Raw genomic sequence first — 14172 nt, forward strand, 5'->3', positions numbered from 1 at the left:
CTCCTTTTGGACTTAAGTTTAACACGGTCCATCTGTTCTTTATTCTGAGTCTCAGTCCCTATACTTTGGATTTAAGGACATAAGTGAGAGTGTCAAGGGTGACTCTTGGTTTCGGGTTCATCTCCTTGGATGGATGAGAGCAACACTCACTGAAGCAGGAAACATTAGCACAGAACCCTTTTCAAAGGAAAAGATCAACAACTCTGTCTTGGGCATGTTGTGATGAGTGTGAGACTGAGTGGAGACATCTAATGGCTGTATGTGTACATCTAGGGTTCAAGAGTGAGGGCTGGCTCGCTAGAGATACAAATATGGATGGTCAATGTAATTTTCACGTAGCCCCTGCCTACCACATGTCAGGCACTGTTCTAGGCACGTGGGATAAGTCAGTGAAGGAACCAGACAAAAATCCTCACCCTCTCTGATTCTTCGACTCAAGTGATGTTCTCTGTATGGACATCACAGTGCAAGTTGTGACTCTGGGTGAGGTTGTATAGAGTGGAAAGAAAAGAGATACTAGAACCTTGAAGAATGCTGTTTAATAACTGCAGGTGCTTTACTGTAAGCGCAACACAAATAATCTCTCTCTGATTTTCTCCGTGTAAATTTTGACTTTGGGTTTTGTTACAAATAATCAACACTCATCTCTGTCTCAAGTTCAAGCTCCCAATAAGAGAAGGTCTCATTGGTCCAGCTAGTCAACCTCATTCTTTAGGCCAGAATTTCATGTCTCTGACTGCTTACAATGCTGGTCATCCCTACAGAAAGCCATCAGCTTTTAGTAGGTCCAGATCCAGACCAAACCACAAAGAGGGCCACCCTGAAATGTGACTGGTTTCCTAAGACAATCCCTTCTTCTCCTAACTCTCCACCCTGGCCTCTGCTCTGGAGAAGCTAGACCCAAAAGAAGATGTGGAACAGTCAAAGAAGGGACCGTGTTCCCTCCCTGGTTCCAGACCATAAGTTACACTTGTAGCTCTGTGGGATCAGGGTGAGGGGAAGGTGTGAATCGTGTAGAAGCCTGGATTGAACTAGATTGATTTCTAATAAAAGGTGGCCAGAAAGTTGTGGAATTTGTTTAAGAACAGCAACCAGTCTTATTTTGATTTACTCGTAATTCTGCTTCCCTGTTCTTGAGGGTTAGTGAGCTCATTCTTGGCCTTTTCTTATATTCTACTCGGTATGCTTGCTCAGGAGTAGGCACAGTGGGAGATGGGGCATGTCTGACATTCACACACAGCCATATGACAATCGCATATTTTTTACTCAGATATTAACAAAAGAATGACTTAGATTATTTCTAGGAAATGAGAAACGTACATGCATGCTATTTGGATTGATGTTATTCCTATTTCCATTTTGCTTTGCATAAAATATGTTGATTAATGTGAATTTTCATAGTGCATCTAATAAGCCTTTTTATCAAAGTCTGCAAAATTGAACAACTCTACAATCTGCCATAAGCATACTCAGGACTGGTACTTGGAAAATGCATGATTGTTGCCTGAAAGGGAATTACTTAAGGAGACAGAACACAGCTGAGGTTCAAGACCCAATGTGGGGACTACAAAATATGTGTCTTCCATACCTCCAATATAAAGTGTGGTTTTTATTTTATGACAGATAGCATTCCTGATACTAGTTATATATACATGAAAGCGGAACAAATCAGGAAATTTACTGTAGATAATGTCACACTGTCAGAGAAAGAAGTTACAAATAAGCAAAGGGAAAGATGCCAGGATGAACCCTATGGCTGGATGGGTCCTATGAACTCAGTTTATTTTAAGATAGAAAATGGATAGATACATAGATATATAGATACAGAGACACAGGGATGGATACATAAATGTGATCTAAGGTTATGTAAGACCCATCCACCCGTACATAGGTGGTAAGTATAGATACACGTGTATAACGCAGTTTTATATACATCCATGCATTCCCTAGCTCTCTCCTCTGAGTGAGCCTGGAAGCAGTGACGTACCTGTAACAACAAGCAAACCCAGTGCCAAGGTTTCACTTCTAAATACCATTCTCCAGGAAAGCACATCAGGACTCTGTGGAGAAATGGCCGATTCTCGAGCTTGGGGGAAACACAGGATAAGCCTTAAGTGGAGCCCAGAAAGTAAGGAAGAACTTCTAAAAAAGAAAGGAAAAGAAAAAGAAAAAGTATATCGAAAGAGTCGAGAAACCAACCGATGGGCAAAGCAGGAACAGTTTGAGCAATAGGATAAATAACAGTAGTGTTAGATTATTAACCCAAGTAATGAAATAAACAACCAAAACCCATACTTATGTACAAATAAATGATTGGGCTTAAAAATGGAGAAGTGCCAACTCGTCCTCAGAGAATAATCCCAAGGAAATAGAAATAAATAGAAATAACAGAATAATAAATGAGGGATTCGAAAATTGCCATTAGAACATTACGGTTACAATTGCGGCAGGCGAGATCTACTGGTGGATGCTGAAATCAGTGTGAGACTCGAAGAAGAAATAGGGTATTTGCATGACCTCCAAGTTTCTCCCTTCAAAACTTTCCTTTTTTTAATTATTCTGATGGTTTTAACATGTGCCTACAAATTCTTTGATACTCCTCCCTCTTAGGAGATAAACCTTAGGTCTTCTCTCCCTGACTGGTCAGGAGTTGGCGACTTGCTTCTGCCTCGGAGTGTAAGGGAAGGGTAGTGTAAGCACACTCTAACATTGGAGCGGAGAAACGCTTTACCCCTCGTTACAGTTGCCATCACCAGTATTGAGGCTATTGGTGTCATGTTCCCCCTGATATCATGAGATAAGCCTATCATCTCCATGATATTCTTCTCCCGAAAGTCATAACCTCCGTCAAATCATGAGAAAACATCAGACAACCCCAAATTGAGGGACACTCTACAAGTTACCTACCCAGGACTCCTTAAACTGCCAAGGTCATTTACAAACAGGGGAGAGAGGAGAAACTGTCACAGCCTAGAAGAGCCTCAAAAAGACATGACAATGAACTATAATGTGCTACCCTGCATTGGATCTTAAAACAAAAAAGACACTGATGCAAAAACTGGGGAACTCCAAATAAGTTTTACACTTTCATTAAAAGTATTTGACCAAGGTTAATTTCTTAGCTTTGATAAATGTTCTATGGTTACGTAGGATGCAAACATAAGAAAAAGCTGGGTCAAGGGCATACAGGAACTCTGCACTATCTTTGCAACTCTTATGTAAGTTCAAAATGAACTCAAAGTGTCGTTTTTTTTTTTTTAATAGGATAAGAATTTTCTATGGTGAACTCCAATAACACAACATAGAAATATAAATTGGCTGGTCTGTGGCCTTGTGCAAAGACACATACATCTGCGAAATTTTATACTGTGAATATGTTGTATAGAATTTATAGTTAATTATGCTTTTTTGATCTTAAAAAGTTGAGAGCATGCATTTTATCAGGAGCCAAACACTTTCTATGATTTTGTTTCTAATAGAAAATCTGAGAAGACTTGTAGTTTCTCTTTCTTCATCTTCATCAGTGAAATAACCCATCTGAAATTGGGAGACTTGTTTCTGCTGGTTAATATGGCTGCTTCCACCTTGTAAAGAACCTAAGAAAAGGATAATAAAATGAGGAGAAATATCACAAATGGGCCACTTGGGCCTGTCTGTGGGACACCACTGATTCTGCTTTTTTTGTTCTCCATCTCATCACCATTGTGTTATCTTTGTCCTGTGTGTGTAAATGTATGGTGTGAGGCCACAGGGCACAGAGTCCTGCTCTTAATTTAAAATGTGCCATCTTAATAGGGAAGAGATGCACATAAGTAGGAAGTTATGGCATAAAGGTCTGAACAACTGAGGTTGAAGAAAATGCAAAGAACATCAGGGAAGACATGCCTAACTCAGATTGGAGGCAGGGAGGGAAGATGTGTCTAAAAATGATGAATCGAATGTTGTTAGCAAAGCGAGAGAAAATATTCCATATTCAAGAAATGGCAGGTACAAAATTGCAGAAGGAAAAATGCATCTTTTGCTTGAAAATGTTGTTTTGATGAGGCCGTATAAAACAGTTTTTTAGAAGCTCAGGCTCTGGAATCAGAAAGATTGCGATCACACCCCAGTGCTCACACTTGCAGCCACGTGACCTTGGGCAGCTGATTTAAGCTCCTGTGACCTCAGTTTCCATATCTGTAACATGCTAGAGCATGGAGCTACACCCAAGAGCTAAACTGGGGATTGAGTAATGTTAGCGATGCGGAGTGTTCAGCGTAGTGTCTAACACTTAGGTTTACTACTTCAACTCCCAGTTACTGCTATTCTGAGAAATCTTCCTGGAGGAGATGGGTTTTGAGGGAGTTAACCGAGGGTAGAAGGAAAGTATGTTGCAGGCGTGGGGTGGGTGGGTAAGGTATGTTTGGAGGCACACATCCGTGATCTGAAGTAAGACTGTAGGAGGGACCTGCAGGCCAATATTATTGGCGTATATAGAGCAAGGAAGGCACGGGGGGTGGGGGGGTCATTTATATCATGCTAAGAAGATTCCAATTGCTTCTATACACAATTGACCATCCTTGCGTTACTTTAAGGACCGGGAACATGATGGTGTTTCTTTTTCAAGTGAAAAGAAAAATGGGAATCAAGGGGCAAAACTAAGATGGAAACCCAGTTAGGGGAGTTTAAGGAGTGGCATGAGATTAAAAAAAAAAAAAAAAAAAACCCAGGATGCCTGAGTGGCCGCTGGGTTCAGCAGCGTGGGAAGTGTGGGTAACTGGTGAGAGCACCCCCCCCCCAGCCCCAGGTGCTGGGAAGAGACCTGAACCAGAGAGGATGGAAAATGAGTGGCGAGTGAGTGCAGAGGTTGGTGAGTGCAGGTAACTCTTCTGAGAAGGAAGTTTGAAGAGGGCAGGGGATGGGGAAGAACACTAGATTAGGAGGAATGTTGGCCACTCTCTATGTAAATTAAGAGTCTTGGAAAAATAAACAACGGGGCAGTGAAGGGGCAGAGGCTGGAGAGTGGGAGAGGTTGCGTCCTCTGCGTTCATTCCTCACTTGCTGAGATGAGAGCCTTTTCCTGCAGAGCTAGCACTTACTGTGGCATCGTGAGAGCTTTGGTTTTTATAGCACATTTCCCTTGAGTAATTCAAATTACAGGCAATATGCTATCTCACTTATATATCTGGCATTTGTATAAAAGAAGGAAGATCCTCATTTTTCATTTGAGGACGTTGAAATCCAAAGTGGTTAAGGGATTATAAAACTGAGCAAAAATTTAAATCCACATCTTCTCACTTTTTTTACTGTTTTTATGTAGACGATGTTTTCTCCTATGTTTTCTAAATCAAAACAGGGAGGACAATTATGTAAGCATAAATATATATACACACACACATATATATACATAAATGTACATATATACACATACACACATATATATGTATATATATGTGTGTGTATATATATATATATATATATTCTGAATTCCCTTTGGTGTGGGCTTTTTCCTATTACTTACTGAATATTCGTCTCATAACAAGAACCAACTATCTAGTTTACGTGGAATTCTAATATAATTTCTTCTGAAGTGGAGCAAAAAAATGCATTTTTTATCATAATGAACGTGTTTCTATGACTCAGTAAGTTTCCTAATGGAAACAACTGGGTCTCGGTTGAATAACACAAGAGAAATATAATGTAAAATAGAGGTGTTTGGGACCTAGAAAAAGAAACATACAAAAGCGTCCTGTGTTCATTACTACTGTCTCTAAGAAATCATTAGGTCCATTAATAGGATTTCAAGGGACAATCATATAAGGAAAACTTATCCATTCAACATAAATTTGGTATTCTGGTTTTGAAGGCTTTTTTCCCCCCCCTTAATAACTTGTTAGCATTTTCGGCTAGCCTAGCCCTGTTGCAACTGGTATTCACATTGCTTCACAAAGTAACCTTCTGAAGGACATTTCAAGCCTGTAAGATCTTAAGTTCAGTGCTGTGTACATCTTAGGGATGTCATAAGACAGTATAAAAGTAAGAGCCCTTCTTAAGTGCTCTGCTGGTCTCCCAAATCAGGAAGCACAGAACAGCCACCTAATTCCCCTGGGCACCAACTCCTCCAAGAACACATCTCCCCTCCCCCATTTTCTTCAGGGGCACGTTGTAAGGATGAATGAGCAACACCTCTGAGTCTGTAGAGAGATGTAGGAAAAGAGACACCGCATGGCATTAATCAACTGATGTTAAAAGCTACTGGGAACATTTTGGGGTGCCAGCTATCATATTAAAATGTATCTTTTATGGCCCACAAGCCAAGAAATAGAGCCCTCTAGTGTGTATCAATAAAACCCCAATTTGACCTTGGAAGTACTGGATGTATTCCAGATTTTTTGTAAAAGGGGGGGGGAGAGTTAGTGACTTAAAACACTTGTTAAGGGAAAGATTTTTTATTGTGTATAGTTGTGCTGTATTATATTCAATCATGTGGCAGACCGCCTTTTGCCCAGGGCAAAAAAAAAAAAAAAAAAAGCAAATGTCCTCCCTTCTAAGAAACTCTTTATTGGACTCAACAGCCTAGTGAGGAATATTCTTTATATTTCAGATCGAGGTTTTATAGGAACACCGGGACACAGGGATATTAATAAAGACCAACATATTTGATCATTACTCCAGATATGCCATCTGTTTTAACCCAGAAGCCATGCAGTTGGGGCTGTAACATCACAGATGCAACAATAGCAAGAGAAACTTGCTGGAGAAATAATAGTTTATGCTTTAGGAAGAGTCTCAGTTCTGAGTTACTGTGTCATGTATACATCCAGCAAAACTGGCCAAAGCCATTGTTTTAAAGAAGCAAAGAGAATTCAGCCTTAAGTGACTCAGGTGACAAAGAGAAACTTCTTTCTCCAGATTGCCCATAATGTGGCCATTTTTCTTGGATTGAACTGCCAAAAAATACTCTTCAGCTACATTAACCTTCAGGTCTACGCACATTTTTCAAACTAGTGTGAGCTAGATTTTAAAACGAGAATCCTTTCCCAAGTCTGAATGCCTTTTAAATTGTTTTCTTTGCGAAAAGCCCACCAGAAATTACCAACATTTTTATTTAACATAATCCTTCAATTCAGTTATTTGTTGCAGCGTTTAGAAAGGAACTGAAAACTGAATAATGTTTGAATATTTTAACAGAAGAAGGCAAGGCTGGAATATGGAAGCTGGAAGTGATGAGGCAGAACAGGGTATGTGTCATGCAGAGCAATTACACCCAACTCTCTTGAGAAGCACAAGGAAAGCAAAAGGCTTTCAGCCGCCCAATGTCTAATGATATCTCCGCAAGACAGATGCTGAGCCAGAGAATAGCACTGAGCTTAGATGATTTATATATTTTAAAGCTCAAGGTTGGAATTTTTCTCTTTGATTCTGATTTCTTTCTTGCAAATGTGTTTTTTTTTTTTTTTTTTTAACCATGTGGGTCTTTTACGAATCTATCACCTGATCTATTCATTGCAGCCAGACTTCGTGCTCCGTTGAAGCCATTATAAACTCCTTCCTTTGTGCTGGTCTTTACATTAGCTTTTTCAACATAAAGACTAAAATCTTGGGTTCACTATACTACATTCCTTCCATTCAAGGGTTATGATCTTTGAAATGATTTTTAAGTGAACATTTACAATTACAATTACTATCCGTTAGAAGATCTTCTTTTGTGGTATGGTATACTGATCTTAAATTATTATCCTGTATATTCAACGTAATCCATACTACTCACTCATTAGCATCAAAGTACATTTAATCTCGGAGAAATCTGTGCTTAAATGCAAGAAGGGGGAAGGATTTGGATAAAAGGGTTTGTCATATATTAAGAAACTTGACAGTGGCTCCCAAGGACTAGGCAGTACTTTTCTCTACGCTGGCTGCCTCATCTTCATCCCACCCCGCACCCTCCACACACACGCCAGTCCCGTCTTGCTCTTTGGCCTTTCTTTTCTCATTTTGTATCTTGGCCAAGATCATGGACTAGGGAAGGAGAAATGGTCCAAGTTATGGTGATTCATAGCAGTGGACTGAGATTTAGATGATTTTGCTCCACTCCATCAGCCCTTCTTTTTTCTTTTTAACTTTTTACTGGGTTCTGTTATCCATATAGATAAAGGCATTTTGCTGAACTTTTACCAACTGAACACACCCGGCACCCAGATCAAGGTCAACTGTCTCTTAGGAGCCCCGCGCCACATGGCCTCGTAGCCACGACGCTTCACCCCACCCCAGGATAACCGCTCTCCAGACTCTAAGGAGGATAGAGTAGTGTCGCCTGCTTTTTAACTTTCTATAAATGGCATCATTCAGGATGTCCTTGTTTGCTTTGCCAGGACTCGTTCATTCAACATTAGTTTGTAAAATTCACCCAAGTCTTTGTGCTTGGGTGTAGTTTATTGACTCAGATTCATGAATATGCCACAATGGGCATTTGAGATGTGTATGGTTTGGCACGGCCGTGGGCTGGCGAGGCTGTGGTGTGCGTGTGGGCATGTTTCTGGGAGCTGTGCACCTAGGAGAGGATTTGCTGGACTACTGGCTGTGTATGTGTTCATCTCTAGATGATGCTGCTTAACTGTGAACAGCAGAAAGCACTTGGCCACTACTGTTCCCAAAGAGGCCCCTTCCTGTTTGTAGAAGATTCTAGCCAGTGCCTCTGCAGTGAGACCCGATATATCTGCCATCCATGCATCCACCCATCCTTGTCTGGTTTAATGGGCCTATTTGCACATCTGTGGAGCCATGACGCCTGACATTTGAGAGGATTTGCAGGATCCTGAAGAACCTTCTGTGTCATCAAAAAGAGCTTCTCCTTTGCTGTTTGTGGTCTTACAGTTCCATGATCAATTCATGATGAATTCTAATTCATTTATTCACAAATGGTTATTATATTTCTACTCTCTAGAAAGTACCATAGACATAAATTAAAAACAGGGGCACCTGGATGGCTTAGTTGGTTAAGCGTCTGCCTTCAGATCAAGTCATGATCTTGGTCATGGGATCGAGCCCCACGGGGAGCCTGCTTCTCCCTCTCCCACTCCCCCTGCTTGTGCGTGCTCTCGCTCTCTCTGTCAAATAAATAAATAAAATCTTTTTTTTTTTTTTTTGAAAAAAGAAGTAAATTAAAAAGAGAATCCTCTCCCTGAGTAGTTTACAAGTTTGGGAAGGTATAAATAACTCTAACACCAAGTAGAATGAGATGAGTTCCGTGTTAAAAACATATAGGCAAGGGGACTGTATTTTAATACTGGTGACCTACTTATGTTAAACATCATATTCTAGGATATTTGAGTAAATACTACAAAATTTTATGTCTAAACTTATTCTAAACATTTATCAGTTCACCAATGGTAGATGTAAGCTCAGGTTAAATGCCACAGAGTCTAATTTTATTCTCTCCTGTGAATCCAGGGACACTTATACTCCACACCAACGAATGTATTTGATCAGCAAATGGATACTTTCTGCTTATCTCTCTACCCTTCCAGATAAACCTAAAATCCTTTCTTTCATTTGCAAGTTATCTGCTAGAGAGTTCAGTTCTGCCAATGATTGCGTATTATTCATTCAACATATGTTTGTTTAACTTACTTTGTGTCAAATATTGTAGCCGGCCCTGAATATGAATAATGAAACACACCCACCGCCTGCAAGGGTCCTTGTCCTAAGATGCTTGTCATCCTAGCACTGACAGTCTCCGGGTAAAGAGAAACAGTGTCCAAGTCACCATAAAGAGAAACAGTGTCCAAGTCACCATAAAGAGAAACAGTGTCCAAGTCACCACAAGCTGGAATTTCAACTACTATATGTAGTGGATTTAGTAGTGTGCCCCCAAAATTCATGTCCACCTTGAACCTCAGAATGGGACCTTATTTGGAGATTAGATTTTTGCAGACATGATCAGTTAAGATCCTATTGCTTTAGGGCGGGCCCGAATTTAAATGACTGGTATCTTTGTCCGAGAAAAGAAAAGGAGACTCAGATAGACCCAGAAACACACAGGGAAGAAGGCCTTGTGATTTCAGAGGCAGGTAATGGAGTGATGCAGCTAATGGCTCAAGGAACACCAGGATGGCCAAGAAGCTGAGTCAAGGAAAGACTCTTTCTTAGAGACTTAGAGGAGCTCAGCACTGCTGACAACTTGATTTAGGGCTTCCAGCCTCCAGAATACTGGGAGAAGCCTCTGGAAATAAAAGTAGCACCATCTTTTTTTTTCTCTCTCTCTCTCCGTTTGCTCCTCACCTTGAGCTCCCAGCACTTTGTACCTCAGCTGAAATAGCTATTATATTTGTCATTACCTGTTTATAGACCCATCTATTCCTTACAACGTGGGCTCCATGAGAGCAAATACTGTGTCTTAGTTATTTTTATATCCCCAGAACTTCACAGGGAACCTGGCCTCTGGGATTTGATTTATAAGTGACTGCACCGATATATAAATAAATGAGTCAGCAAAGGCATGAATTAAATACCTCATTTCTGCTCTGTCTTCTCGGCCTGTCTTTGGCCTTATATAATTGCCTTTCTCTCTGGTCTGACTTAACATATTAACTGCTTTTTCTTTTTCCTGTGTGCTCGCCTTACCACTGACAAATATCTTTCTACCAGTTATGCCAATAAATTTTTGGAAAATGAGTCTCTTCATCATGAATTTCTCTTTTTTACATATGAAGCCATTTTTTCTTTTGTTTTAAGATTTATTTATTTATTTGAGAGAGAGGGGGAGAGCATGCGCGCTGGGGAGGAGCACAGGGAGAGGGAAAGAGAGAATCCCAAGCAGACTCCCTGCTGAGCACAGAGTCCGATGCGGGGCTTGAACTCACAACCCTGAGACCATGACCTGAGCCGAAACCAAGAGTCAGACGCTTAACCGACAGCCACCCAGGCTCCCCTGAAGCCACTTTTTTAATTGCCTCTATCTCATGGGAATGCTAGCCCTGTATGTTTTGCACCTTTGGGAACTAATTCTTCATCACTCTCACCATCATAGCCATCAAATGATTGGGAGCATACTGTGTTGTGTTCCATTTGGGGAGAGGGGAAGGCAAGGAACAAGTCTCGCCTTCTCTAAGTGAGGTCACCACCTAAGTCAGAAATCCATAGACAAGCCCCCAAATTAAATAAGACATACATTGGCTATGGCAAAATATCTCTATTATATAAAACAAAAATGTAAGAACAGTTTCTGAAGTTGATGAGAAATGAGGCACGTTTTCTGAACTGGAACTGAGACTATAATCTCACTATGAGCTCACAACCAATTAGACAACTGAGCTATATATTGTATTGAAATTGGGTGTTCCCCCAAACGCAGCGCTCATGTTCTCTCTGGCCAGTTTGGATACCTCCACTTGGTGAGGAGAGAAGAATTGCCACCTTTCTTCCCGTTATAAAAGTTATAAAAACGTTCTCAGCCTCCCCTGCTCCTCTTTCCACAAACCGGAGACAGGCTGTAATTATAAAGTAAAAGTGTACCCAGCAAGGGATGAGAAGCTGATGGTGTTTGAAACATGCTTCCCGAACGCCACCAGAAAGGTTGCCTGAATGTGATTGGACCCTTTGAACAGGATCAGTGCTCCGAGACGCAGGCTGGAGGGCAGAACAGGAGATGGGTGGGGATGGAGAGGTTAGCCTTGTCTATAGAGAGCTCTGAGAGAAGGGAGTAGTAAAGAGAAGTAAGGGAGGTCAGCAAGAGAAGTCAGCCTTGGGGGAGGAAGAAGGTGCAGTGAAAAGGGGTAGAAGCACCCTCTTTCATTTTTCAGGCCAGGGTTCCGCAGGCCAAATCCATCCTTGCGGCGACTCCTTAGCTCAGCACTGGCTCCAGTTGGTGATGTCAAGTCTCACGCTCCCTGAACTCTTCTTAATTTGTAGAAATACAAAATATATATGAAAAATATAAAAACCATCTTGTAGATGGATAGATGATAGATAGATGATGAATACTGTTTGCTTGTCATTTCTTGCAAAGATACTTTATGGCGTATAACGTAATAATTCCCAAGCATCTTTACAACGAAATAAAGAAGCCTCCCTGTAGGTACCAAATGTGTTGTTTCCATTTTGAGCTTTTCTTTTTGAATATGCTAGAATAAATGACCTGTTTTCTTGACATTTTCGCTAGTTTTCCTAAATATTACCATTTAGGAAACTTAGGAGTTTCATTTATTTTCATTTAATATATTATTCATATATTCTTTTGGTTTCCTATTCCAGCAGACATGTGTATAAGACATATTTTATTGTTATATTATTGTATATGCTAGAGATAAGTAAACAATAAAAATAACGTTTGGTGTGAAAGGGGGTTTATATTTAGGAATAAAAGAACCTAATTTTTTTCTTCTAATTATTTTTTTCTGGTTTCGTTTTTTGCTTGGTTCAGTTTGGGTTTTGTTTTCCAGGCGATTAAAGTTGGACTGCACACTGTGCCGGTAGGTGGTGGGTGAGAAAGGGCACTGAATGGGGCTTTGCTGCCATCTACCGTCCACCATGCACCAACTCATTGCTCCCCTGATGCAAAAAAGCTGGCAGTCTGTGACTTGAGAATACGTTAAGTTCCCCCCTTTCCTTCTTCCTATTTTTTCTTTAGTTAAAGCAAAGTGAAGCGAATGCGGACACCAAAGAAAAGCTCCCTTTGCGACTTCGAATCTTCGAAAAATTTCCAAACAGACCGCAAATGGTGAAAATCTCAAAGCTTCCTTCAGACTTTACAGTTCCTAAAATCAGGTATTAATGTATTTATTTTGTTGTATATGCCCCATACGCTGTCAAGGATTTATCTTAAATCTGATTCAGCCCTTTTTTCAAATTCATGTTTGAAAGAGGTTATTTTTTTTCTATTTTTAAGTTATTTCTATTGACCCCTTTAAGCAATATATTCAGAATGGTCATTTGCCAAGACAAGAAGGCTGTCCCTCCTGCTTCTCCCTGAGATGCCCCTCCGGGATTCCACTCCCCAGGTAACTGGCACAGGTGCTCAAGGTTGCAGGTAGACCCCAACCTCTGACCTTCAACCATGTAAGGATAAACTTACCTCTTATGGCCTTTTATTCTCAAGTAAATAGAGAAATGCCACCAGCCAGGTTCTGTACTACCGTAACAGCATTCATTTAGAATGTCATGTCTGATAACGATATAATTTGCCTTCCACTTTTTTTTTTTTTTCAAGTTGAAAAATTCTTTAATGCAGGGGCGCCTGAATGGCTCAGCCGGTTAGCCGTCTGCCTTCGGCTCAGGTCATGATCCCAGGGTCTTGGGATCGAGCCCCGCATTGGGCTCCCTGCTCAGTGGGGAGCCTGCTTCTCCCTCTGCCACTCCCCTTGCTTGTGCTCTCTCTCTCTCACTCTCACTCTATCTCAAATAAATAAATAAATAAATAAATAAATAAATAAAAATCTTTAAAAAATTCTTTAATGCATCTTAGACAAAGAACAAGTATTGCATTATAAAGACTGCTTAAAAGCATGTGAAGTCTGTTGTCATTGCTTCTTTATGCATCATAAACAACATAACTATTACGGGAGAGAATGGCACCTTGTTCCCCCTCATCCTTAACGTGTTCTTAATTTAGCATGGATACAACCTTAGAAGGAAAACCCTGGTGACATGACTTGCCCAACACTCTCACCTCAAGCTCTAATGGCTCCTTGTCTTCCATTTTTAAAGGAAAAAAACATGGCATTTCCCACTTACACTAATTTGATTTTCTACCACTTTGCCCTTCAGTGAAGCATTTGCATAAAAGATACTTTAAAACACTTATTTTTGATAATTAAAGGATATTATTTAACTTGGAACTCAAAAATTACAAATAGAACCAAAATAGTTGAAATATGACTTTTTTATTTTTTAATTTTTTTCAGTATTGCATGTCCACTTAATTTTAATTCGTGCTAAAATCCACATAGCATTAAATTTACCATCTTAACCATTTTTAAGGGTATAGTTGAGTACATTCATGTTCTTATGCAACCAACATCCAGACCCTTTTCTTTCTATTGCAAGACCAAAAATCTATACACATTAAAGAATAATGCTCCGTTCCCTATACTGTTAACCCCTGGTTCTACTTTTTGTCTCTATGAATTTGACTATTCTAGGTACCTCACGTAAGTGGAATCATATACCACTTGTCTTTTTGTGAATGGCTTACTT

At 40.2% G+C, this 14172-nt stretch overlaps 1 protein-coding gene across 5 annotated transcripts in view; it reads left to right on the forward strand.

Annotated features, from left to right (window-relative positions):
- NALCN (sodium leak channel, non-selective) overlaps positions 1 to 14172 on the forward strand; it is a 308843-nt gene that overhangs the window by 212850 nt on the left and 81821 nt on the right. For all 5 annotated transcript variants that reach the window (XM_027590539.2, XM_027590535.2, XM_027590538.2 and 2 more), the window contains one exon: positions 12608 to 12744. In XM_027590539.2, the coding sequence (XP_027446340.2) occupies positions 12608 to 12744 (137 nt within the window). The remainder of the gene's footprint in view (positions 1 to 12607; positions 12745 to 14172) is intronic.

The sequence above is a fragment of the Zalophus californianus genome, chromosome 3 (assembly GCF_009762305.2).
Source record: "Zalophus californianus isolate mZalCal1 chromosome 3, mZalCal1.pri.v2, whole genome shotgun sequence".
NCBI lineage: Eukaryota > Metazoa > Chordata > Mammalia > Carnivora > Otariidae > Zalophus > Zalophus californianus.